This window comes from Hyaena hyaena, unplaced genomic scaffold (assembly GCF_003009895.1).
Source record: "Hyaena hyaena isolate Hyena2069 unplaced genomic scaffold, ASM300989v1 scaffold_10, whole genome shotgun sequence".
NCBI lineage: Eukaryota > Metazoa > Chordata > Mammalia > Carnivora > Hyaenidae > Hyaena > Hyaena hyaena.
Genome location: NW_024080642.1, coordinates 4,937,019 through 4,964,329, shown reverse-complemented (window position 1 = coordinate 4,964,329; position 27,311 = coordinate 4,937,019). Strand labels below are relative to the sequence as shown.

The window sequence follows — 27,311 nt, the reverse complement described above, 5'->3', positions numbered from 1 at the left end:
GGTGGCTCAGACGGTTAAGCATCTGACTACTCAGGTCATGATCTTTTAAAAAAGAAACTAAACAAACCATAAAAGAAAGAGAGAAATCACGTGGAAATGAAAAAGAATTACTGTTGCCAACAAAACCATCAATACATTGACTTGAAGATCAGAAAATACTGAATAACTAACCAGCAAACTGGAATACCAAGCCAAAGCAGATAAAAAGGGCAAAGGAAATAAGAGAATGGAAGATAGATCTAGAACTTTTAATATTCATCTATTAAAAGTGTTAAATGGAGTGAATCAAGAGTATAGGGATAAGGAAATATTCAAAGAGATAATGCAAGGAAATCTCATAGTCCCGAAGAAATAAAAAAATCTTGAACTTTAAAAGGCTTACCAAATGGAGTTTCTGTTTGGAATGATGAAAAACTACTCAACTAGACAGTGGTGACGATTGCACAATATTGTGAATTTACTTAATGACACTGAACTGTACACCCCAACATAGTTTAAATGGTAAATTTTATATTATGTGCGTTTTACCACAATTTTTTAAAAGCACCAAATAATCAATGCAAGATACATGATTAAAATACAAAAGTCTTTTGAGGAAGATGCAGTTGGCGCTATAGCAAAGCTCTGGCTCCTATTCCTGACTTACTGCTGTTGACTCTCTCAGAGGAACAAGTCAGTGCTGCTGTTGACTCTCTCAGAGGAACAAGTCAGTGCTGCAGCCATGACTTTTAAAGAGGCTGGGAAGACACCCATGGAACCAGAGGTGGCAACTTACCAAATTAGAATACTCTAACCAACCAGAATGTAAAATCTTTGGAGAAAGATCAGAGGAGCAAAAGTAAAGAATTGCAAAGTGAAAGGACTAGTTCAGATGCCTATCAAAACTTTGAGAATCACTACAAGAAAAACTCCTTGTGGTGAAGGTTCTAACACTTGGGATCATTTTTAGATGAGGATCCACAAGCAACTCATTGATTTGCACAGTCCTTTTGAGATTGTTAAGCAGATTACTTCCCTCAGAATTGAGCCAGAAGTTGAGGTTGAAGTCACCATTGCAGATGCTTAAATCAACATTTTTAATAAATTCTTTATAATTTGTTAGATGATAGATGGATTGATAGGTAGATAGATGACAGGGATAAGATATCCTGGGTACTAGCAATAACGGATTAAAAATAAAATTTTTCAAAATTTCTTCTTATAATAGCAACAAAACTTGAAAATATCTAGAGATTGGGGCGCCTGGATGGCTCAGTCGGTTAAGCATCCGACTTCGGCTCAGGTCATGATCTCATGGTTTGTGGGTTCAAGCCCGCGTTGGGCTCTGTGCTGACTGCCAGCTCAGAGCCTGGAGCCTGTTTCAGATTCTGTGTCTCCCTCTCTCTCTGACCCACCCTTGCTCATGCTGTCTCTCTCTCTCTCTCTCTCTCTCTCTCATAAATAAATAAAACATTAAAAAAAGAAAAAAGAAAATAACTAGAGATAAACCTATCAAAAATGTATTACGACCAATATGAAGAAAACTATAAAAATTTTGGTATTGGCATAAGAATAGATGTAAGTAAATGTAATATAATTAAAAGTCCAGAACTAAATCCATATGTCCATGACCAACAAATATTTAACAGAGGTGCCAAGGTCATTCAATGGAGAAAAATTTCTCTTCAGCAAATGATGCTATAACAACTGGATATTCACATGGGAAAAAATTAAGTTGTACCTCTACCTCACATCATATACAAAAATTAACTAGTTATCCCTAACAGACATATAGAGAACACTCTACCCAACAAAGCAGAATTCACATTCTCCTAAATCCTAAATGCATATGGTATATCCTTCAGATAGACTGTATGTTAGGCCATAAAGTAAATCTCAATAAACTTAAAAACATAGATATCACATAAAGTATCTTCTTTGACCAAAGCAGGATGAAATTAGAAATCAATAACAAAAGAAAACTGGAAAACTCACAAATCTGTGGTAATTAAAACATACACCCTTAAGCACACCAATGAAGCCAAAGAAGAAATCACAAGGGATATAGAGAATTCTTAGAGATGAATGAAAGTGAAAACACAACAAAACAAAAAGTTATAGGATGCAGTGTACATGGTGCTCAAAGATAATTTAAAGCTGTGATTACATTAAAAAAAGAAGAAATCAAATCAATAACCTAACTTTATATCTTAAGGACTAAAAAAGGAAGAGCAAAATAAACTCAGAACTGAAGCAGAAGGAAGAAAGCAGAAGGAAGAAAATATTAAAGATTAGAGTGGAGACGAACAAAATAGAGAATAAAGAAACAGCAGAGAAAATCAATAAAATCAAAAGTTCATTCTTTGGAAAGATTGACATAATTGAAAAACTTTTAGCTAGACTGGCAAAGAAAAAAGAGACACAACTGAAATAAGAAATGAAAGGGGCACCTGGGTGGCTCAGTCAGTTGAGTGTCCAACTCTTGATTTGGGCTCAGGTCATCATCCCAGAATTGTGGGACCAAGCCCCGTTCAGACTCTGTGCTGAGCATAAAGTCTGCTTAAGATTCTCTCTCTCCTCCCTCTGCTCCTCTCCCCGTCTCCCCAACTCATGCGTGCTCTCTATTCAATAATCAATTAATTAATAAATTAAGAAATGAAAGTGAGAGGGGTGCCTGGATGGTTCAGTCAGTTAAGTGTCCAACTTCGGCTCAGATTATGATCGCGGTTCATGAGTTCAAGTTCCACATTGGGCTCCATGCTCAGTGCCTGGATTCAGATTCTGTGTCTCCCTCTCTCTGTTCCTCTCTCTGTTCACTCTGTCTCTGTCTCTCTCTCAAAATTAAATAAAGGATTAAAAAAGAAAATAAAAAAAGAAATGAAAATTAGAACATTATCACAGTCTCATGGAGATAAAAAGAATAACCTAGAATAAATGGACAAATTCCTTGAAACAGAAAAATTATCTAAGTTGACTGTAAAAGAAATAGAAAATCTCAACATACCTATAGCAAATAAAGAGATTGAATTAGTAATCAAAATTCTACCAACAAAGTTCTGGACTGGATGGCTTCACCAGTGCAATCAAACATTTAAAGAATTAAAATCAATCCCTACCAAGATCTTCCCAAAGAATTAAAGGGGACAGAACAGTTTCTAATTCATTCTGTGAGGCCAGCATTATTCTGATACCAAAGGCAGATAAAGACATCACAAGAAAAGCAAATTGCAGACCAATATTCCTTTTGAATACAGATGCAAAAATCCTCAACAAGGTATTAGCAAATCAAATCCAAGTAAGAGAATTATTCACCATGACCAAATGGGATTTATCCCAGGATTGCATTTGTGATCCACATACGAAAATCAGTGTAATTCATCACATTAATAGAATGAAGGAAAAAGAAAACACATAATCATCTCAATTGATGTAGAAAAGGTATTTGACAGAATCCAACACCATTTCATAATTACAAAAATAAAATAAACCTCTCAGAAAACTAGGAACAGATGGGAAATTCCTCAAAATGATAAATGATATTTATTTAAAAACCCACAGTTAACATCACACTCAGTGGTGAAAGACTGAAAACTTACCCCTTAGGATTAGGAAAAAGACAAGTCTACCCACTTTCACAGCTGCTATTCAACATTGTCCTGGAAGTTCTAGCCAGAGGTATTAGAGAGATATTAGAAAAGAAAAAGAAATTAAAAGGTATCCAAACCAGAAAGAAAAAACCCCATATTTATAGATGAGATGACCCTGTATATAGAATATCTTGAATAATTCACAAAAAAAGCAACTAGAGCTAATAAATGAATTTAGGAAGGTTGCAAGATACAATACCCACACACAAATTAGTTGTGTTTCTATACAACATCAATGAACAATCCAAGAAGAAAATTAGGAAAGCAATTCCTTTTTCAATAGCACCTAAAAGAATTATAGACAGGAATAAATCTAACCAAGGAGATGAATGACTTGAATGCTGAAAACTACAAACCACTGCTGAAAAATATTAAAGAAGACATACATAAATGAAAAGAATCCTGTGTTCATGGATCGAAAGATTTAACATGTAAAAATGTAAATATCACTCAAAGGGATCTATAGATTCAATGCAGTTTTATCAAAATTCTAAGTCTCTTTCATATAAATTGATAAGTTGATCCATGTATTCATATGGAATTACAAATGATCCTGAACAGCCAAAACAATCTTTAAAAAGAATAAGCTTAGAAGATTCACATTACTTAATTTTGAAATACTACAAAGCTAAAGTAGTTAAAACAACATGGCAGAGGTATAAGGACAGACCTAGACCAACTGAATTGAATGGGCAGACGAGAAATAAATCTACATATATATATTTATATATGTAAGTAAATGTGTGTGTGTGTGTGTGTGTGTGTACATATATTCAATAGGTGCCAAGTTCATTCAATGAGGGAAGAACAGTTTTTTCAAGAGCTGATGCTAGGATAACTGGATATCAAAGGAGGTGGAAAGTTGGACCTTTACACCATATACAAAAATGAACTAAAAATGAAAGATTTAAATTTAAGAGTTGAAACCATAAAACTCTCAGAAACTATAAAACTTGAGGAAAATCTCTATAATGTTGGGTTTGGCAGTGACTTCACAGATAGGACATCAAAAGCACAGGAAACAAAAGAAAAAATAGAAAACTGAACTTCATCAAAATCAGTAACTTTTACCCATTAAAGGATACAATAAGAAAGTTCCTCTTTCTCTGCATCATCACCAACATCTCTTGTTTCCTGAGTTGTTAATTTTAGCCATTCTTACAGGTTTGAGGTGGTATCTCATTGTGGTTTTGATTTGTATTATTCTGATGATGAGTGCTGATGAGCACTTTTTCATGAGTCTGTTAGCCATCTGGATGTCTTCTTTGGAAAAGTGTCTATTAATGTCTTTTGCCCATTTGTTCACTGGATTATTTGTTTTTGTTTTTTTTGGTGGGGGGTGTTGAGTTTGATAAGTTCTTTATAGATTTGGGGATACTAACCCTTTATCTCATATGTCATTTGCAAATATCTACTCCCATTCTGTCAGTTGCCTTTTAGTTTTGCTGATTGTTTCCTTCTCTGTGCCACAGCTTTTAATCTTGATGAGGTCCCAATAGTTCATTTTTGCTTTTGATTCTCTTGCCTCCAGAGACATGGCAAGTAAGCAGCTGCAGTGGCCCAGGTCAAAGAGGTTTTTGACTGTTTTCTCCTCTAGGATTTTGATGGTTTCCTGTCTTACCTTTAGGTCTTTCATCCATTTTGAATTTATTTTTGTGTATGGTGTAAGAAAGTGGTCCAGGTTCATTCTTCTGCATGCCGCTGTCCAGTTTCCCAGAAACATTTGCTAGAGAGGCTGTCTTTTTTCCATTGGATATTCTTTCATGCTTTGTCAAAGATTAGTTGGCCATAACATATGTGGGTCCGTTTCTGGGTCTCTATTCTGTTCCATTGATTTATATGTCTGATTTTGTGCCAGTACCATACTGTTTTTGAGATTATAGCTTTGTAATACAGCCTGTAGTCCAGAATTGTGATGCTCCAGTTTTGGTGTTCTTTTTCAGGATTGCTTTGGCTATTTGGGGTCTTTTCTGGCTCCATACAAATTTTAAGATTGTTCTAGCTCTGTGAAGAATACTGGTTGTTATTTTGATAGAAATTGCATTGAATATGTAGATTGCTTTGAGTAGTATTAACATTTTAACAATATTTGTTCTTCTAATACATGAGCATGGAAGGTTTTTTTTTTCTTTTTTTTTGTCGGTTTCAATTTGTTTCATAAACTTTCTATAGTTTTCAGTGTATAGATTTTTCAGCTCTTTAGTTAGGTTTCTTCCTAGGTATTTTATGGTATTTGGTGCAATTGTAAATGGGATCAATTCCTTGATTTCTCTTTCTGCTGTTTCATTATTGGTGTATAGAAATGCAAATGATTTCTGTACATTGACTTTATATCCTGTGACTTTGCTGAATTCATCTATCATTTCTGGCAAGTTTTTGGTAGAGTCTTTTGGGTTTTCCATGTACAGTTTATGTCATCTGCAGAGAGTGAAAGTTTGACTTCCTCCTTGCTGATATGGATACCTTTTATTTCTTTGTATTGCCTGATTGCTGAGGCTAGGACTTCCAACACTATGTTGAATTGCAGTGGTAAGAGTGGACATCCTTGTCGTGTTTCTGACCTTAGGGCTAAAACTCTCAGGTTTTCTTCATTGAGGATGATATTAGCTGTGGGTCTTTTGTATATGGACTTTATGGTCTTGAGGTATGATCCTTCTATCCTTACTTTCTTAAGGGTTTTTATCAAGAAAGGATGCTGTGTTTTGTCAAATGCTTTTTCTGCATCTATTGAAAGGATCAGGTAATTCTTATCCTTTTTTAAAAAAAATTAAAGTGATGCATCACACTGATTTGCAGATGTTGAACCAGCCCTGCATCCCAGGAATAAATCCCAGTTGATTAGGGTGAATAATTTCTTTTAGTGTATTGTCAGATCCACTTTGCTAGTATCTTGTTGAGAAATTTTCATCCATGATAATCAAGGAAATTTGTCTGTAGTTCTTTTTAGTCAGGTGTTTGTCTGATTTTGGAATCAAGGTAATGCTGACCTCATAGGACAAGTTTGGAAGTTTCCTTTTCACTTCTATTTTTGGAACAGTTTCAAAAGAATAGGTGTTAACTTTTCTTTAAGTGTTTGGTAGAATTCCTCCGAAAAGCCATCTGGCCCTGGACTCTTGTGGTTTGGGAGGTTTTTGATTACCAATTCAATTTCTTTATTGGTTATGTGTCTGTTCAAATGTTCTATATCTTCTTGTTACAGTTTTGGTAGTTGATATATTGCTAGGAATATGTCCATTTCTTCCAGATTGCACAATTTGTTGGCATATAATTGCTCAAAATATTCTCTTATTATTGTTTGTATTTCTGCGGTGTTGGTTGTGATCTCTCCGCTTTCATTCATGATTTTATATATGTGAGTCCTTTCAGTTTTCTTTTTGATCAATCTGGCTAGGGGTTTACCAATTTTGTTAATTCTTTCAAAGAACCAGCTCCTGATTTTATTGATCTGTTCCACTGTTGTTGTTGTTGTTGTTTTAATTTCCGTATCATTGCTTTCTGCTCTAATCTTCATTATTTCCCTTCTTTTGCTAATTTGAGGCTTTGTTTTCTGTTCTTTTTCCAGCTCTTTCAGGTATAAGGTTAGGTTGTGTATTTGAGACCTTTCTTCCTTCTTTAGGAAGACCCAGATTGGTATAGACTTTCCTTTATGACCACCTTTGCTGCATTCCAGAGGTTTTGGGCTGTCCTGTCTTCATTTTCATTGGCTTTCATGTACTTTTTAATTTCCTCATTAACCCATTCATTCTTTAGTAGGATGTTCTGTAATCTCTAGTTATTCATGGTCTTTCCAATTTTTTTCTTGTGATTAATTTTGAGTTTCATAAGGGTTGTTGTCAGAAAATATGCATGGTATGATCTTGATCTTTTTGTACTTGTTGAGGTCTGATTTGTGACCCAGTATGTGATTTATACTGGATTATGTTCCATGTGCACTCTGTATTCTGCTGCTTTAGGATGTAATGTTCTGAATATACAGTCCAGTATGTCACTCAAAGCTATTATTTCCTTGTTGATTTTGTACTTAGATGTATGTCCATTGATGTAAGTGGGGTATTGAAATCCCCTACTCTTATGGTATTATTATTGATGAGTTTCTTCATGTTTGTGATTGATTTATATATTTGGGTACCCCAAGTTGGGGGCATAAGTATTTATAGTTGTTAGATCTTCTTGGTGGATAGACCTCTTACTTATGATATAATCCTCTTTCATCTTTATTTCATCTTTATAATGCCCTTAGTCTTTATTTTAATATCTAGTCTTTCTGATATAAGTATGGCTACTTTGGCTCTCTTTTGATGTCTATTAGCATGATAGATGGTTCTCCATCCCCTTACTTTCAATCTGCAGGTGTCTTTAGGTGTAAAACGACTCTCTTGTAAGCAGAATATAGATGGGCCTTGTTTTCTTTTTCTTTTTCTTAATGTTTTTATTTATTTTTGAGAGAGAGAGAGAGAGAGACAGCATGAGCAGGGGAGAGTCAGAGAGAGAGGGAGACACAGAATCCAAAGACAGGCTCCAGGCCCTGAGCTGTCAGCACAGAGCCCAACGTGGGGCTCGAACCCACGAACTGTGAGATCATGACCTGAGCTGAAGCCGGACACTCAACCAACTGAGCCAAGGATGGGCTTTGTTTTCTTATCCATTCTGATACCCTATGTCTTTTGATTGGAGGGTTTAGTCCATTGACATTTAGAGTGAATAGTGAAAGATATGAATTTAGCCATTGTGGTGCCTGTAGAGTTGGTGTTTCTGTTGGTGTTCTCTGGTCATTTCTAGTCTTTGTTTCTTTTTATGTTTTGTTTTGTCTCTTCTCCACTCAAAGAGTCCCCCTTAAAATTTCTTGCAGGGCTGGTTCAGTGGTCACTAACTCCTTTAGTTTTTGTTTGCCTAGGAAACTCTTTATGTCTCTTCCTATTTTGAATGACAGACTTGCTACATAAATAATTCTTGGCTGCATATTTTTCTGATTCAGCATGTCAGATATATCCTGCCACTCCTTTCTGGCCTGCCATGCTTCTGGGAATAGGTCTGCTGTGAACCTGATCTGCCTTCCTTTATAGATTAAGGATGACTTTTTCCCCCTTGCTGTTTTCATAATTCTTACCTTGTCTCTGTATTTTGTGAATCTGACTGTGATGTGTCTTAGTGATGGTCAGTTTTTGTTGAATCTAATGGAAGTTCTCTATGCTTTCTGGATTTTGATGTATGTGTCCTTCCCCAGATTAGGAAAGTTTTCCCCTACAATTTGCTCATATAAACCATCTGTCCCTTTTTACCTCTCTTCATCTTCTGGGACTCCTATGATTCAGATGTTACTCCTTTTTAGTAAGTCACTGAGTTGTCTAAGTTTTGTATTGTGATCTTTTGCCTTTGTTTCCTCTTTTTTCTGCTTCATTATTCTCCATAATTTTATCTTCTATATTGCTGATTTGCTGCTCTGCTTCATCCATCCTTGATGTCATGGCAGCCACTCCAGATTGCATCTCAATTATGGCATTTTAAAATTCATCTTGTGTAGATTTTATTTCTTTTATCTCCACAGAAAGGGATTCTATGCTTTTTTCAACCCCAGCTAGTATTCTTACCATGGTTCTAAATTCTACTGCAGACATCTTGTTTATGCCTGTGTTGATTAAGCCGCTGGCTGTCATTTCTTCCTGCTTTTCTGTGGGGTGAATTCCTTCATTTTGTCATTTTGGAGGGGGAAAAATTAATTAAAAATTTAAAAATTAAAAACAAAACAAAAAACTCAAATAAAGGAAGCTAGATCCTAGGTGTATTTTGGTCTGCTTGTTGAAAGACAATTGATAGAATAGAGAAAAAAGGGAAGGACAAGAAAAAAATAAACAATTTTTAAAAATTATATAATAAAATAGAATGAAAAAATATTAAAAATAAAAAATAAAGTAAAAAATAAAAATAAAATTTTCTATCTCTGTGTGTAAGAAAGAGAAAGAAAAAAGAAAACAATTTAAGCAAAAACAGAAGCAAAGAAAACAAATAAATAACTGAACCAGCAAATAGAATGAAACCCAAGTGAAGTTACATCCAGTTTCCCCTAGAACAACGAAGCCCTCTATACACTAAATCCTTACACTAAGCAGGTGGAGTGACTTGTGCTGGTTTTGTGGAGGATGTTTTTGGAGGGCACAGTTGAGTGAGACTTAGTGTAATGGCTCCATTCTCCACTAGGTGGCGCTGCTTAGGTTAGTGGAGTGGATCAGTGTTTTGTGCATATGCCTGCCTGCAGTAGAGGTGGAAATGGCTTCACCCAGCCCCCTCGTCTCTGGAACAGGAACTTCTTGGCTCTCACCGCTCTCACCAACAGGCGGGCAAGCACCCCTCCTTCTCTCAGGCCTCCATCTATTCCCCCACCTCTACCTTGTCCATGTCCAAGCTGTCCACTTGCCAGGTGGCACCACCCTCCAGAATTTTATCTCAGATGGAGGAGTGTTTCAAACCCCCACACTTCAGAGACCCCCACAGCTTGGACATGGGTCAACTCTTTGGGGAAGGGGGTGTCTTACTGAGCAATGACTGGGTTTGCCCCAGAAAACACGCATGTGATCACACAGCAGCAGAGGTTCAGAGATTATGGGAAATAACAACACACAGCCAGCGCCAGGTTTTACCACACTCTAGCATCTTTGTCCCAATACCATCAAACATTGGCTGCTCTCCAGGGTCTGCTGGGACCTTTCCCTGTGGCATGGCCGTGTGATTTCTATCAAATGCATTCCAAGCAGGGGAACCACTTCTCCCCATGTGGCACATGGACCCTCAGACCACATGCCTGGGGATTTGCCCTAATTCCTCACCAGGTCACTGTCAGGCACTGAGCTCGGAACATTCAGAGTCTGTCCTCCACTGTTTATAGAATCCCTCTCCTTTCTCCCTGTCAATGGTTTTGGGGCACAGATTTCTTGTTCAGTCCTCTCTGACTGTTTTTACTCTTTCTCTTTCTCTCCAGCTACTTTCAGGGAAGTGCTTTTCTTGCGCGATCCCCATGGGCTGCACTCTCCCCCTTTCTCTTTCTCTATTCTCTCTCTGCAAAAAAACCTCCCAACTCTCTGTGGCTTTTCTCTCCCCCAGTTCACCTCTCCTCACCACATACCTCAAGTTATGCAGATTGCTGTGTGAATCCTCAGATCAATTTCCTAGGTGTTCAAAATGGTTTAGTGCATTTCAGGGATAAGATAAGCTCCAGACTCCATGCTGCTCTGTCATCTTAACTCAGGGGATCTATCTAGAAAAAAGTTGCTATATCCAATGTCAGAGAAATTACTGCCTGTTCCCTCTTCTAGGATTATTATGGTTTCAGGTCTAACATTTAGGTCTTTAACCATTTTGAGTTTATTTTTGTTTATGGTGTAAGAACACGGTCCAGATTCATTCTTTTTCATATTGCTGTCTGGTTTTCCCAACACCATTTGCTGAAGAGATTTTTTTCCCATTGGATATTCTTTCTTGCTTTATTGAAGATTAATTAACCATTAAATTGTGGTTTATTTTGGAATTTTCTATTCTGTATCATTGATCTATGTATCCATTTTTGTTTTGATTGCCACAGATTTGTAATATAACTTGAAGACTGGAATTGTGATATCTCCAGCTATGCTTTTATTTCTTTCTTTTTTTAAAAATTTTTTAAAAATAGTTTATTGTCAAGTTGGTTTCCATACAACATCCAGTGCTCACCCCACAAGTGCCCTCCTCCATGCCCATCACCCCCCCTCCCCCCACACCCATCAGTCCTCAGTTTGTTCTCAGCATTCAAGAGTCTCTCATGGTTTGCCTCCTCTCTCTCCCCCACTATTTCCCCCTTCTCTCCCATGATCCTCCGTTAAGTTCCTCCTAATCCTCTATACGTGCAAACATATGGTAGCTGTCTTTCTCTGCCTGACTTATTTCACTCAGCATAACACCCTCAAGGTCCATCCATGTTGCTACACATGACCAGATTTCATTCTTTCTCATGGTCATGTAGTATTCCATCGTATAGATAAACCATATCTTCTTGATCCATTCGTCCGTTGATGGACACTTAGGCTCTTTCCATATTTTGGCTATTGCTGAGAGTGCTGCTATGAACATTGGGGTACATGTGCTCCTATGCATCAGCACTCATATATCCCTTGAGTAGATTCCTACAGTGCTATTTCTGGGTCATTGGGGAGTTCTATTGTGAATTTCTTGAGGAACCTCCACCCTGTTTTCCAGAAGGGCTGCACCAGTTTGCATTCCCAACAGTGCAGGAGGGTGCCCATTTCTCTACATTCTCGCCTGCATCTAGAGTCCTCTGATTTGCTCATTTTAGCCACTCTGATTGGCGTTAGGTGGTATCTCAGTGTGGTTTTGATTTGTATTTCCCTGATGAGGAGGGATGCTGAGCATCCTTTCATGTGTCTGTTGGCCATCTGGATGTCCTCTTTGGAGAAGAGTCTGTTCATATCTTCTGCCCATTTCTTCACTGGATTATTTGTTTTTTGGGTGTGGATTTTGGTGAGTTCCTTATAGATTTTGGATACTAGCCCTTTATCTGATGTGTTATTTGCAACTATCTTTTCCCATTCCATTGGTTGCCTATTAGTTTTATGGATTGTTTCCTTTGCCATGCAGAAGCTTTTAATCTTGATGAGGTCTCAATTGTTTATTTTTGCTCTTGATTCCCATGCTTTTGGGGATGTGTCAAGTAAGAAATTGCTGCGGTGGAGGTTAAGGAGGTTGTTTCCTGCTTTCCCCTCTAGGGTTTTGATGTTTTCCTATCTCATGTTCAGGTCCTTTATCCATTTTGAGTTTATCTTTGTGTATGGTGTGAGAAAATGATCTAGTTTCCTTCTTCTGCATGTTGCTGTCCAGTTCTCCCAGCACTATCTGTTAAAGAGGCTGTCTTTTTTCCATTGGATACTCTTTCCTGCTTTGTCAAAGATTAGTTGGCTGTACCTTTGTGGGTCCAAATCTGAGTTCTCTATTCTATTCCATTGGCCTATGTGTCTGTTTTTGTGCCAATGCCATACTGTCTTGATGATGACAGCTTTGTAGTAGAGGCTAAAGTCTGGGATGGTGATGCCTCCCGTTTGGGTTTTCTTCTTCAATATTCCTTTGGCTATTTGGGGTCTTTTGTGGTTCCATACAGATTTTAGGATAGTTTGTTCTAGTTTTGAGAAGTATGCTGTTGCAATTTTGATTGGGATTGCACTGAAGGTGTAGATTGCTTTGGGTAGTAATGACATTTTAACTATATTTATTTTTCCAATCCATGAGCATGGAATGTTTTTCCATTTCTTTGTGTCTTCTTCAATTTCCTTCATAAGTTTTCTATAGTTTTCATCATACAGATCTCTCATATCTTGGTTAGGTTTATTCCTAGGAATTTTATGGTTTTTTGTGAGATTGTGAATGAGATCAGTTTCTTGATTTCTCTTTGTATTGCTTCACTGTTGGTGTATAAAAATGCAGCCAATTTCTGTACGTTGATTTTGTATCCTGCAACTTGGCTGAATTCTTGGATCAGTTCTAGTAGGCTTCTGGGGGAGTCTGCCGGGTTTTCTATGTAGAGTATCACGTCGTCTGCAAAAAGTGAAAGATTGACTTCTTCTTTGCCAATTCTGATGCCTTTTATTTCCTTTTGTTGTCTGATGGCTGATGCTAGGACTTCAGCACTATGTTAAACAACAGTGGTGAGCAGCACTATGTTAAACAACAGTGGTGAGAGTGGACATCCCTGTCGTGTTCCTGATCTCAGGGGGAAAGCTCTCAGTTTTTCCCCATTGAGGATGATGCTAGCTGAGGGCTTCTCATAGATGGCTTTTATGATGTTTAAATAAGTTCCTTCTATCCCGACTTTCTCGACGTTCTTTTTTAAGAAGGGATGCTGTATTTTGTCAAATGCTTTTTCTGCATCTATTGACAGGATCATATGAGTTTTATCTTTTCTTTTGGTGATGTGATGTATCACACTGATTGATTTGCAAATATTGAACCAGCCCTGTAACCCAGGAATGAAAGCCACTTGATCTTGGTGGATGATTCTTTTCATGTGCTGTTGAATTCGATATGCAAGTATCTTGTTGAGGATTTTTGCATCTATATTCATCAAGGATATTGGCCTGTAGTTCTCCTTTTTTGCTGGGTCTCTGTCTGGCTTGGAATCAGAGTGATGCTGGCTTCATAAAATGAGTCTGGAAGTTTTCCTCCAATTTCTATTTTTTGGAATAGCTTGAGAAAATTAGGTATTAATCCTGTTTTAAATGGCTGATAGAATTCCCCAGGGAAGCCATCTGACCCAGGGCTCTTATTTGTTGGGAGATTTTTGATAACTTATTCGATTTCCTCACTTGTTATGGTTTTCTATCTCTTCCGGTGTGAATTTTGGTAGTGAATGTGTGTTTAGGAATTTGTCCATTTCTTCTAAGTTGTACAGTTTGTTGGCATATAGTTTTTCATAGTATTCCTTGATAATTGCTTGTATTTCTGAGGGGTTGGTTGTAATCAGTCCATTTTCATTCATGATTTTGTCTTTTTGGGTGCTCTCTCTTTTCTTTTTGAGGAGCCTGGCTAGAGGTTTGTCAATTTTGTTTATTTTTTCAAAAAATCAACTCTTGGTTTCATTGATCTGTTCAATTGTTTCTTTGGTTTCTATATTGTTTATTTCTGCCCTGATTTTTATTATTTCTCTTCTTCTACTGGGTTTGGGGTGCTCTTGTTGCTCTCTCTCTTGTTGTTTTAGGTGTGCTGTTAGATTTTGCACTTGCTCTTTTTTAATTTATTGAAATAGGCCTGGAGTGCAATATACTTTCCTCTTAGGACTGCTTTCGCCGCATCCCATAGAGTTTGGATTGTTGTATTCTCATTTTGTTTCCATATATTTTTAAATTTCTTCTCTAATTGCCTGATTGGCCCATTCATTCTTTAGTAGGGTGTTCTTTAGCCTCCATGTTTTTGGGGGGTTTTCCAGACTTCTTCCTGTGATTGATTTTGAGTTCCATAGCATTGTGATCTGAAAGTGTGCATGGTATGGTCTCAATTCTTTTCTTTTTATTGAGGGCTGCTTTATGTCCCAGTATGTGATCTATCTTGGAGAATGTGCCATGCACACTTGAGAAGAATATGAATTCCATAGCCTCAGGATGTAGAGTTCTAAATATATCTGTCAGATCCATCTGGTCCAATGTGTCATTCAAGTCCATTGTGTCTTTATTGATTTTCGGTCTAGTTTATCTGTCCATTGCTGTAAGTGGAGTATTAAAGTCCCCTGCTATTAGCACACTATCGATAAGACTGTTTCTGTTTGTGATTAATTGTTTTATGTGTTTAGGTGTTCCCATATTTGGTGCATAGACATTTATAATTGTTAGCTCTTCCTGATGGATAGACCCTGTAATTATTATATAACGGTCTTCTTCATCATTTGTTACTGTCTTTAGTTTAAATTCCAGTTTGTCTGATATAAGTACAGCTACTCCAGCTTTCTTTTGACTTCCTGTAGCATGATAGATATTTCTCCATCCCCTTACTTTCAGTCTGAGGGTGTCCTCCTGTCTAAAACGAATTTCTTGTAGACAGCAAATAGATGGATTTTGTTTTTTTATCCATTCTGCTACCCTATGCCTTTTTATTGGGATATTTAGTCCATTTACATTCAGTATTATTATTGAAAAATATGGGTTCAGAGTCATTGTGTCCTTTGTAGAATTCATGCTTGTGGTGGTGTCTCTGGTATCTTGCGTTCCTTGCAACATTTCCCTCATAGAGTCCCCCTCAGGATTTCTTGTAGAGCTGGTTTAGTGGTGACAAATTCTTTCAATTTTTGTTTATTTGGAAAGACTTTTATCTCTCCTTCTATTCTGAATGACAGGCTTGCTGGATAGAGGATTCTTGGCTGCATATTTTTTCTGTTCATCACTTTGAAGATCTCCTGCCATTCCTTTCTGGCCTGCCAAGTTTCAGTTGATAGGTCTGTCATCACCCTGATAGATTTTCCTTTATATGTTAGGGCCCTTTTCTCCCTAACTGCTTTCAAAATTCTCTCTTTGTCTTTATATTTTGCCAGTTTCTCTATGATATGTCGTGCAGAAGATCGATTCAAGTTACGACTGAGGGGAGTTCTCTGTGCCTCTTGAATTTCAACGTCTACTTCCCTCTCCAGGTTGGGGAAGTTCTCTGCTATAATTTGTTCCAGGAATCCTTCAGCACCTTTACCTCTCTCTTCCTCTTCTGGGATTCCTATGCTACGGATATTGTTCCATTTGATTGTATCGCTGAGCTCTCAAACTCTTCTTTCATGTTCCTGGATCAGTTTATCTTTTTTTCTCAGTTTCTTCTTTTTCTATAATTGTGTCTTCTAAATCACTTATTCTCCTTTCTGCCTCTTCGATCCATGCATTGGACGCCTCCAGTTTATTATGTATCTCATTTATCGCATTTTTAAATTCATCGTAACTATTTTTAAGCTCCATAGTGTTTGTAGCAATAGTTTCTCTGATGTCCTTCATGCTTTTTTCAAGCCCAGCGATTAATTTTATGATTATTGTTCTAAATTCTTGTTCAGTTATTTTGCTTATATCTGTTTTCAGCAGTTCTTTACCTGTCCTTGCTTCCTGGATTTTTTTTGGAGGTTATTTCTTTCTTTTCTTCATTTTGTTTAGCTTTCTTTCTTTTGTTAGTTTTAAAAGCTTGTTATGCACTCTGCAACTGTGAGCGCTGCTGCACCAAAGAAGGCTCTTTGACTGTCCAAGGCCTATCCATTCAGAAAGTGTTCTTTGAATGGTATCCCTCAGTCTCTCTTGTTGAGACCTTGGTTATTTAATTTTCTACTCGTAGTGGTATTTGGGACCTTCTGCCATGTGTACTTTGGCTTGTTTCTTGAGGTAGCCCTGGAAGAGACACAGACAGACAAAGACACAGGGAACAAAGGCACACAAACGCACAGATAAATCCAAAACACATGCAAACCAAAAAGGAAAATGAAAAAGAAAAGAGAATAGAGGGAGGAGGGAAGGGGAATAATAAGAAATAAAAATACATAAAAAAGAAAAAAGAAAAGAAAAGGAAAAAAGAAGAAACTCAATAGACAAAGAACATTTTAAAGCATTTAACCAGTTTTCCCAGCTATATATAAATATCTGGTTTTTTTTTTTTTTGTTTGAAGTGCATAGAGAAAGAGAGAAATGACAGGGCGGGGATGAGGTGAAATTGGAAATGAAATGAGCTGGCAGAAGGAATAAGCTTTTTTCAAAGAGTGAAAGAGTGGAATATGGTTGGAGAAGAGGCTAAAGAAATGATGATGGTGTTATCCAGAGAAACCATATAGTCTGATTACTCCAGAAGAAAGAGATGAAAAGGTAGGTAGGTGTAGGATTTACATTTAGAGAATGGATTAAATGTGACTGTTTAAGCAAGCCAGTGACCAGAATTAATCAGGGCAGAGCATCCATGTGGTCTTGCCCCAGCTCCAGTTAAAAATAAATAAATAAGATAAAAAATAAAAAAATATAAAAATAAATTAAAAAGAAAAAAAGGAAGAGGGCAGCTCTCTAACAGGGATGGGAGTGGTTTGGTCCAGTGCATTCCGCGGGAGTCCTGCCTTGGCTGTTGTGGGGAGAAGAGTGGCGGCGCTCCAGTCCCTTCTTGAACCAAGCGCTGCAACTCACTTTTTTGGGTATGTAAACTCCCTGTGTAGGGGGCGCAGCCAAGGTGGGCCGTGCTCTATATCACAGGCCAGTCCTCGTTTCCAGATCCCAGTCCGCGGGCCCCACTGAAATTGCCGGCAACATAATCTCGCAGGCGAGCCCCTCAGGGCAGTACCAAGCCTCTTGCCTTCCCACTGGGGATTAAGCCAGAAGCCGCTGCTCCTGTCTCCTCTAGGTCGGGTTGGCGAGTAAGGAGCAGTTTCATCCGGGGGTCGCCTGGGACGTGTGCGTCCCGCGTAGGGTCACCTGGAGAGTAGGAAACCAGGTCCCTCTGTGTCCCATTGCCCAAAACGCAAACTCGCGGGCAAATCTCCCAGTTTTAAGCCTTTCGCCTCCCCTCTAGGGATCCAGCCGAACCAGAAGTACAAAGGCGTAGCCGCCGTGTGTCCCCTCCAGGTCGAGCTGGTGAGCAGGCAGCAGTTTCCCCGGGGGTCGCCTGGACGAGTGCGTCCCGCCTAGGGTCAGCTGGAGAGCAGGAAACTGGATCCTTCTGTGTCCCGAGCGGAGGTTTTTCCCTTCTCCAGCAACAGGAACAGGGTCTTGAGCAGTTTCGGCCACTCTCTTTCCCCTCTAGACTCCCCGCAGGGGGGGATCTCCCCGTCCCTCTGTGTCTCTGCTCCCGGCCCGATTTTATCTTCCCCAGTTCGCACTCATGCTAGAAGGTTTTCTCAGCGGACTCTGTCTCCTTTTCTTCCCAAACTTCTGGATTCTGTAAGGGTTCCTATGGCTTCAGGCCTTCTCCTATGGGGGCAAGTGCAATGTATGGAGTTCCCTACTTCTCTGCCATCTTGCCCTTAATCTGCTTTTCTTTTTCAAGATTGCTTTGGCTATTCAGAGTCCTTTGTAGTTCCATACAAATTTTTGGATTGTTCTACTTCTGTGAAAAATGCTGTTGGTATTTGTGATAGGGATTGCATTGAATGTGTAGATTGCTTTGGGTAATATAGACATTTTAACAATATTTGTTCTACTCCATGAGCATGGAATGTCTTTCTATTTCTTTGTATCATCTTTAATTTCTTTCATCAGTGTTTTATAGTTTTAAGACTACAGGTATTACACCAATTTGGTTAGGTTTATTCCTAGGGATTTTTTTTGGGGGGGAGGGTATACTTGTAATGAACTTCATTCATTTTTCATTGTTTCATACTATTTCACTATATGACTGTATTGCAAGGTATTTACTCTTTCTCATTTTTGGTGGGGAGCTATCCACAAATATTTCAAAATTTGTTTAATTAACTTATTTAAAATTTCCCTTAGCTTAATTGAAAATACTCTGAAGAATACTTTTAAATCCTACCTAGATAGTATCCATCTTTCTTCCCAGGAAAAAATTAAGTAGCCTATAAAGAAACTCTTTAAAACCCAACATTTAATCTAAAGAATGTCTTATGTCCAATAGTGAATAGTATTTATGAACCTCCTCCCAAGGTTTGATTTGCTCTTTGACTAATTCTCATACCAATATGGAAGAAGTGATGCTCTCCCTAACCTCTCAGTTGGAGTTGCAAACAAGTTAACTGCTTTTTTAAGTGGGAGGGGATGTTTCCACTCTGGTGGTGACAATGCTTACTAAGTGTGAAAGAGCAATTCTTCACAGTCTACGGGTTCTGGGGTACTTGGGTGGCTCAGTTGCTTAAGCATCCAGCTTTAGCTCAGGTCATGATCTCATGGTTCATGGATTCGAGCCCCACATCGGGTTCTGTACTGACAGCTCAGAGCCTGGAGCCTGGTTCAGATTCTGTCTCCCTCCCTCTTGGCCCCTTCCCTGCTCATACTGTCTCCTTCATAAATAAATAAATATTTTATAAAAATTTAGGGGCACCTAGTGGCTCAGTCGGTTAAGCATCTGACTCTTGGTTCTGGCTCAGGTCATGATCTCACAGTTCGTGAGTTTGAGCCCCGCATCAAGATTTGGGCTGACTGTGTGGAGCCTGATTGGGACTCTCTCTCCTTCTCTCTCTGCCTCTCCCTCACTCATTCTCTCTGTATCTCTCTCAAAATAAATAAATAAAAATTTGAAAAAATGTTTAAAAAATCTTTTCAAGTCTGTGGATTCTTACATATTTTTTTAATGTTTATTTATTTTTGAGAGTCAGAGACAGTGCAAGCAGGCGAGGGTCAGAGAGAGAGAGATACAGAATCCGAAGACAGTCTCCAGGCTCTGAGCTAGCTGTCAGCACAGAGCCTGATGCAGTGCTCAATCCCGTGAACTTTGAGATCATGGCCTGAGCCGAGGATGCTTAACTGACTGAGCCACCCAGGCTCTCCTAAAGTCTGTGGATTCTAATGTTACTTTCTTTGCTTTTACTCTCTCAGATATAACCCGAAGAGGATCCTTTCCTGCTTTAAAGGTACTGTTACAGATATATAGCAACTTGATATCTACCCATTTGCCATGGCTTATTTGTACACTCACACATGAATTAGGACATTCTCCATCTTGCTGCAGACAGCCAGTGCTTCTCCAGTATGCTTGGTTATTGTAGGTTGCTAAGCAATAATCCTAGTGTTTGCATTTATATGTAGAATGGAAGAAGATGTGTGTTTGATTACAACTCTAGTCAAACACTTCTCTCTTATAGCTATAAAACCAAGAAAAGAAGAGGAGGCAATAGTAGGGTTAATAAATCAGGATTCTAAGCAAGCCTAACTGCAATCTTCTTTTGATCGAGAGACCTCTGAGTTCAAGGTTCATAAATTACAGCACCACCCCAAGGGCAAATTAATTCTGAGGTTCAACTGAATATAGTTTCAAACAGGTACTGGGTTTTTTAGCAGGTCTATGCTTGGACATTCCTAACCCTTTCACAGATTGATTGATTCATTTATACATTCACTCTAATAAATATTTATAGATGTCTCACTTTGTGCCAGGCACTATGCTAAACTCTTGAATTCTTTTTCAGGATTATCTTCCTAAACTCTTCATAGCATTAAGGGTCTTTCACATTCTTCTTCGACATGTATACCTTCACCCCTGCATTAATCTACCTTCTAACATACAAAGACATATTCAGGTACTTTGGGCATAAATGCTTTCAATTAAATAAGTAGGGACACAAAAGAATTCCTTGTTCATATTTTGAAAGGCCCAGCCTTCGAAGTGACTTTTACCACTTCCTGTACTTAGTTCATGGCCCCCTGCTGCGCATGGCCTCAGTACAACCCTATTTAAGGACATATATAGGCATGAATTATAATCCACATTATAATAAGCTTTAGCAGATTCTTTCTTCACAAAAGGGTTTATAACATTAGTGGGACTGCTGGCTGATTAAACTGGTGCAAATAGACCCAGCAGGGCTACTCAATTAGATGTGTGATGTTCTCCTTAAATATAGGCTCTGTCTGAAACTCATCTGGCTTGATTTTTTTCCAGCTGGCTTGATTCTTAACATTTGTACATAAGATAGAAGGACTATAAAGAAAGAAGGAGGAAAAGAAGCACTATTAAATACTACTGGAATTAAGATTCAATAACTATAGGAAAATGTATTTTCCTACAAAACTGTTCATCTTAGGGCTGAAATAAGAACAGAGTTGAGAAATATATTTTCTTTTTTTTCTTTTACTCTTTTATTTTTAAGTAAATAAAATACCTCCACCCGACAAGGTGCTTAAACTGACAACCGCAAGATCAAGAGTCACATGCTCCACTGACTGAGCTAGCCAGGTGCCCCGAGCAAACACATTTTCAAAAAAAAAAACCACTCAAAATGCAAGTTAAGCTCATCCCCTGAAAAGTACAATAACTAGGGTAAAGAAATGAGGAATTCACATGGTACACTTAAACACAATATTTTTTGCAAACATATGTATTTGAGTGCATTCTGAGAGCTGCCTGACAAGATAACATCGTTTTAATTTTGAAAGTATATGACAAGAATAAAGACACTTCCTCTAATATGTTGAAATTGCATTAGCAGTTCCTCTTCCCACTTATTACACACACACACACACACACACACACACACACACACTTACAAAGGGAGATTTAGAATATTAGGCTGAATAGTGCCTGGTCACCAAATAAATAAGTACATTGCCTTGCAACTGATTGTAATAAGCAACTGCAATGTTTTCAGCGTATATCACATCCTGGAATGCATTGACTTAAACAAAACACACTTCCCTCTACCCTACACAGAAAAGCAATAACAGAAATTGAAAATACAAGAACAGGAAATACCACAAACTCTTGATTGACACGTTTTCTAGAGAGGCAATAAATTACATCATGGTATGCATGTGTGAAGTTTTGCATGTGCAAATTTGGCCATGAACTGATTAAAGTGAACGCCTAATTAAATTTATAACAAATTACCTAGATCACAATTCTGTTTGGCATGTTTAAAATGAAAGAGTTCATTTAAAAACCTGGCTGAGGGGCACCTGGCTGGCTCAGTCAGAAGAGCATGTGACTCTTGATCTCAGGGTTGTAAGTTTGAGCCCCACCTTGGGTGATAGAGATTCCTAAAAATAAATAAGTAAATAAACTTAAAACTTAAAAAAAAAAACAAAACACCTGGTTGAAGTGATTAAGGTAAAGGCAAAGTATATGTATACAGCAATGGTGATGGAGGCTGGGAATGAGGAAGAAATAAAATCAAGAAACTGGGGTGTGGGGGGAAGCAGGTGGAGAGGGACTTTCCAAGAAACTTTTTAAAACCTAGTGAACCTATGAAAATAGTACAAGTTTATAATAAAAACAAAGTAAGGGTTGGAAAGTTTGGTTCTTAATGTGTATGTATTATAATGTGTGTTCATAAGAAGAAATAGTAAATAACTGCTTTTATTTTATATATATATATTTGAAATTTTTTAAATGTTTTCTTTATTTATTTCTGAGAGAGAGAGACAGCATGAACAGGGGAGGGTCAGAGAGAGAGGGAGGTACAAAATCTGAAGCAGGCTCCAGGCTCTGAGCTAGCTGTCAGCACAGAGCCTGACATGGGGCTTGAACCCACAAACCGTGAGATCATGACTGGAGCCAAAGTCGGACGCTTAACCAACTGAGCCACCCAGGTGCCCCATTAAATAACTGCTTTTAATTGGTTTAAGAGACCAAAAACCCTTTGGAGAAAAGGAAGCACCTAAAAGTGGTAAGTAGCACCCATATAGCAATTTATAATTTAGAAAATGCTTTAATAATTATTATGGTAACTCGGCCTAGCACAGCCTAGCACATACTAACCACTTAATACTTTAAACTGAAGCATATTTCAATTAATTAAAATTATTAAATTTCAAATATTGTAAAGAATTTTTGTTGTACAGGATTTCACTAAGTATCTAATGTTTGAAGAACTGCAGTGAAAGGGATGAATGTCTTTCCCACTTGTGTTTTGTCTTTGATCCTATATATTTCCAATATGCATAATCATGTGGGATTTTGGTTAAGGATGAGGCTAGAGGTCAAACAGAATAAATATGTGGTCAACTACAGAGGTAAGAAGGAGAAACAAACAAACAAAAATACAATAAGCAGGCCAAATCATTTGTGTTCTTCATTTTATGTTTTCATTAATGGGTTGCCTGCTATGTATCAGTCAGCTCTCAGCTAAATTTTCTCTTTAAGCACAGAATAAATAGTCATAAAGTTGCTTCAAAAACATTAATAGATGATTAAGGGAATACATTTTAAACTATTTCCCAAATTGTGTTTAAAATACTCCTGAGATTATATTTTTTAAGGCAAAATCTTAAGGAATGCATCCCCAGTGAAAACATAATTGTTTTCAATTCCATTGTGTAGGAGAAAGACTAGTTCTCTACCTTGGGATTCTACTGCATCTATTGCTGTTTCTGGCACATTGCTGCTGGTGTCTAAGGCAGAGGTGCTTGGTATACTCTGTGAACTCTGAAACGAGAAAAGAAATCCCAATTTTAAAATGAGTTACTTTGCTCGAAGTTGCATCAACCCTCCCAATTAAAGAATGCAGATAAATGGCTTGTAGGAGTTACCAAACATGTTTGATTTTTCTAGGATTTAATGCTGTGTATTAGAAGCAAAGCCTACTTACTGCATCGATAATATAAAATACATTGGCTCAACATGTCATCCCATCTTCCTAGGGCTAACAAAGTGATATTCTAAGGATATTATTCCAGATGTACATTAATCTTCAAATTATACAATACTTTCTAGAAACAATATTTGAGAACACTGCAAAATGAAATTGGACTTTTGAAAATGCTACTGTTTTCTTCTACTATTAGAATCACCTTCTATGTTTGTGGTGGAAAGAAAAATATTTCATCTTAATTGAAATTAAAGGTTAGTTTTATGAATAAATGGTGGCAAAGTAGTCTTTTGTACTCATGTTGTTGTAGTTTTAAAAGAATGATAACAGAATATTTTTAAGATGCATATTATTGAACTTAATGGTGAATCCATATAACTATTTTTTTAAGTTTTTTTTTTTAAGTTTATTTATTTTTGAGAAAGAGAGAGAGCAAGGCAGGGGTCGAGAGAGGGAGACAGAGAATCCCAAGCAGACTCTGCAGTCAGCACAGAGCCTGGTGTGGGGCTCAAACTCACGAACCATGAGATCATGGCCTGAGCTGACATTGAGTCAGAAGCTTAACCAATTGAGCCATCCAGGCCCCATATAACTATTTTCAATTGTATCCCTTTTTCTAAGGAATATTCTTCCTCACTGAAGTCTTGTGTTCAAATAAACACAAAATTACTTAAATTATTAACATGGAAATTATACTTTCAGAATGAAAGTTACCCTAAAAACTGGTGGTTTTTGTACATGGGGTAATGGTTCTGATTTTAGAAAGCGACCTATATTTATATATAATTTTAAAAAGCTTTTCACAAATAATTTACCTGTCCATGGATGCTTCCTGCAACTGACTCAGATGAGTCAGCTTACTGGTTAATGTGAGTTTGCCCCTTTCCACTTGCTATTTTATTTATCTTTTTCAATACCCACCTCTTTTCCTTCCTTTTGTAAAAAAAAATTCTTTTGAGAGAGCAAGAGCATGAGTAGGGGAGTGGCAGAGGAAGAGTAAGAGAGAACCTTAAGCAGGCCCCATGCACATAGCACAGAGCCCAATGCAGAGCTCGATCTCCTGTATGTGAGATCATGACCTGAGCTGAAATCAAGAGCCTTAGCTTAACCAACTGAGCCACCCAGGCACCCCTCTTTTCCTTTTTCATAAGAAAATTAATTTGACCAGTGTATTGTCCAGCATTAACATCTGATTATTCATGAAAACTCTACCTCAGTAGGGGCTCTCACTTCAGTTGCTTCCTGTTTCCTTTCTTTGTCTTCTTTCCCATTTTCCTGAAATGGAAACAGTGTTAGTAAGTGGGATCCAAAAGAAGCTAAAAATAAAACTAACATCTCATAATCTAGTATAGCAAACTTTTTATGTAAAAAGATTTACATAATGGGCAAACATCATACCAACTAAAGTCACACCAAGTAGCTGTCTTACAAATTCAAACAGTAACAGACATGTTATAAATGTCAACCAACTAGAAGGCTACTGTGACCCAACTATTATTTGAACCCCTTTTCCCAGCACTTTTGTCATGACCTGATGCAGAGTACTTCGACTAAGAAGAGAAATAATTAAATAATAAAATATGATCTTGCATCTCAATTTTCTCAAGAATGTTAAATCTCAAGTCCTCTTTTGCTTAAATGGTTAGAAATCTATGTAAGCCAAGTACCTGAGCAGGCTTGGGTTCCTCTGGAGATGCTGACTCACTCATCTGGACCTCTAAAAGGGATCATCAAATAGTAGGGAACACTATTATCAGACCAATGTTAATAACAAAAAGAGAGAAAGAAAATATTATTAAACAACATAAAGTACTGTTGGAGACCGAAGTCACTCCCAACTCCCATTGCATCCCACCATTCTATTGAATGGTACTAAGTTCTCAACTGCTAAACTTTTCAAACTGTACTACTGTTACTGCTGTTGTTACTGACCAAACCTCGATTAGTGCTAGGCTAGTGCTCAGGGAGATAGGAAAACTCAACCATAATAATCACCACCATTATCATTTTAAGAAAGAAACACACACACACACCAGCAACAGTAATGCAAGTGAATTTTAAAAAACATTATTATCATCATGGGACCCCTGGGTGGCTCAGTCAGTTAAGCACCTGACTTCAGCTCAGGTCATGATCTCACAGCTTGTAAGTTTGAGCCCCATGTTCGGCTCTGTGCTGACATTCGGAGCCTGGAGCCTGTTTCAGATTCTGTATTTTCCCTCACCTCTCTGTCCCTCACCTGCTCACATTCTCTCTCTCTCTCTCAAAAACAAATAAACATATTTATTTATTTATATATTTTATATATATAAAATATATATTTATTTATTATTTATATATGTGTATATTTAGACTAGGTGCTAAAAGGTAAATTTTATGTACATGGCCACTGCTGCTAGGCCAGTTACAATCTAGGGACTATTTAATTTGAAATGGTGTCTTTATACTATGCTAGAGTATTTGCATTTCTTTTTATCAACACATGTTCTAGCTGAATACACCAGAAGTACTGCCTTTGGAGACAACAGATTCCAACACTTAAGAAGAGCTGCCTCAAACCCTTTCTGAAGCAGTACATATAAAAATAGGCTTCTCTGATAGGTTCCAATTGTACATTCTCACAGTCTGCTTTCTTTGCTTATAGTGTCTATCTCCTGAAGTTACAAAGAAGCTCCTTTCCATTTCTTCTAAAATTGGTTTTGTTTTGGATGCACCCAGATAAATTCAATGCAATAAACCTTTTTTGGGTGCCTTCTAAATACAAGCATTGGGGTTAAAAAAAAGTTGAATGAGACCTGTGCTCAGGGAGACAAGAAAACTTCCTTGGAAGAATTCCTAGTTTAGTGATGAAAAAAAGGATAAACAGGCACAGTTCAATCTGCACAGTGCAAAAGCAGAGATGTTAAGGAACACATAAGAGTGGGGTGCCTGGGTGGCTCAGTCAGTTGAACGTCCAACTTCAGCTCAGGTCATGATCTCACAGTTCGTGGGTTCGAGCCCCACATCGGGCTCTGTGCTGACAGCGAACTCAGAGCCTGAAGCCTGTTTCAGATTCTGTGTCTCCCTCTCTCTCTGACCCTCCTCTGTTTACACACACTCTCTCTCTCTCTCTCAGAAATAAAAAAAGAAAAAAAAAGGAACACATAGGAGTAAGCAATTAATTTTCCTAGGGAGGTTGGGGAAGTTTTCATAGAAAGATAGATTTCTAAACTGGATTTTAAAGGACTAGTATTTTTGTGTAAAGGAGTGGGGAAGAATATTTGAGGCAGAACAATACACACTAGGGTATGAAAATTCAAAAAGTGAAGCATTCATGTACAGAGCTTAGTCATTAGGTAAAAGAAAATGGCAGAATATGAGGCTAAAAAGGTAACTTTTCAGGGCACCTGGGTGGCTCAGTCAGTTAAGCATTCAACGTCAGCTCAGGTCATGATCTCACGGTGTGTGAGTTCAAGCCCTGCTTCAAGCTCTGTGCTGACAGCTCAGAGTCTGGAGCCTGCTCTGGATTCTGTGTCTCCCTCTCTCTCTGCCCCTCTCCCACTCCCACTCTGTCTCTCAAAAATGAATAAATGTTAAAAAAATTTTAAAGGTAATTTTTCAGTCTGTAAAGTTTATTCATGTGAAATCAAGGAGGATGGACTTTACTCTGTGCTTTTTAAGCATAAGACAGATGTTATCAAATTGGTGTTTTTAAAAAGTTAACTCTGCCAGCAATGACTAGAATTGTGAAGGAAAGGGGGAAGGTGCAGAGAATGGAGGTAAATTTTGCACGTGAAATGTTGCACGTTTCAATGTTCCTTACTCTAGTCTACATTCTTTTTTTTTTTTTTTAATGTTTTATATATTTCTAGGAGAGAGAGAGAGAGAGAGAGACAGAGTGAGCAGGGGAGGGTCAGAGAGAGAGGGAGTCACAGACTGAAACAGGCTCCAGGCTCTGAGCTGGCAGTCAGCACAGAGCCCGA

The 27,311-nt window shown here is 37.9% G+C and overlaps 1 protein-coding gene and 1 pseudogene across 1 annotated transcript in view; one reads left to right on the top strand and one right to left on the bottom strand.

The window, feature by feature from the left end:
* EFCAB5 (EF-hand calcium binding domain 5) overlaps window positions 1-25,113 on the bottom strand; it is a 138,601-nt gene extending 113,488 nt beyond the window's left edge. The window contains exons 1-3 of the mRNA XM_039252575.1: window positions 25,017-25,113; window positions 24,562-24,624; window positions 23,102-23,186 (exon numbers count right to left, since the gene is read on the bottom strand). Coding sequence (XP_039108506.1) covers window positions 23,102-23,186; window positions 24,562-24,624; window positions 25,017-25,058 — 190 coding nt within the window. The 5' untranslated portion in view covers window positions 25,059-25,113. The remainder of the gene's footprint in view (window positions 1-23,101; window positions 23,187-24,561; window positions 24,625-25,016) is intronic.
* LOC120245482 lies at window positions 722-1,066 on the top strand (annotated as a pseudogene).
* Window positions 25,114-27,311: the final 2,198 nt, after the last annotated feature.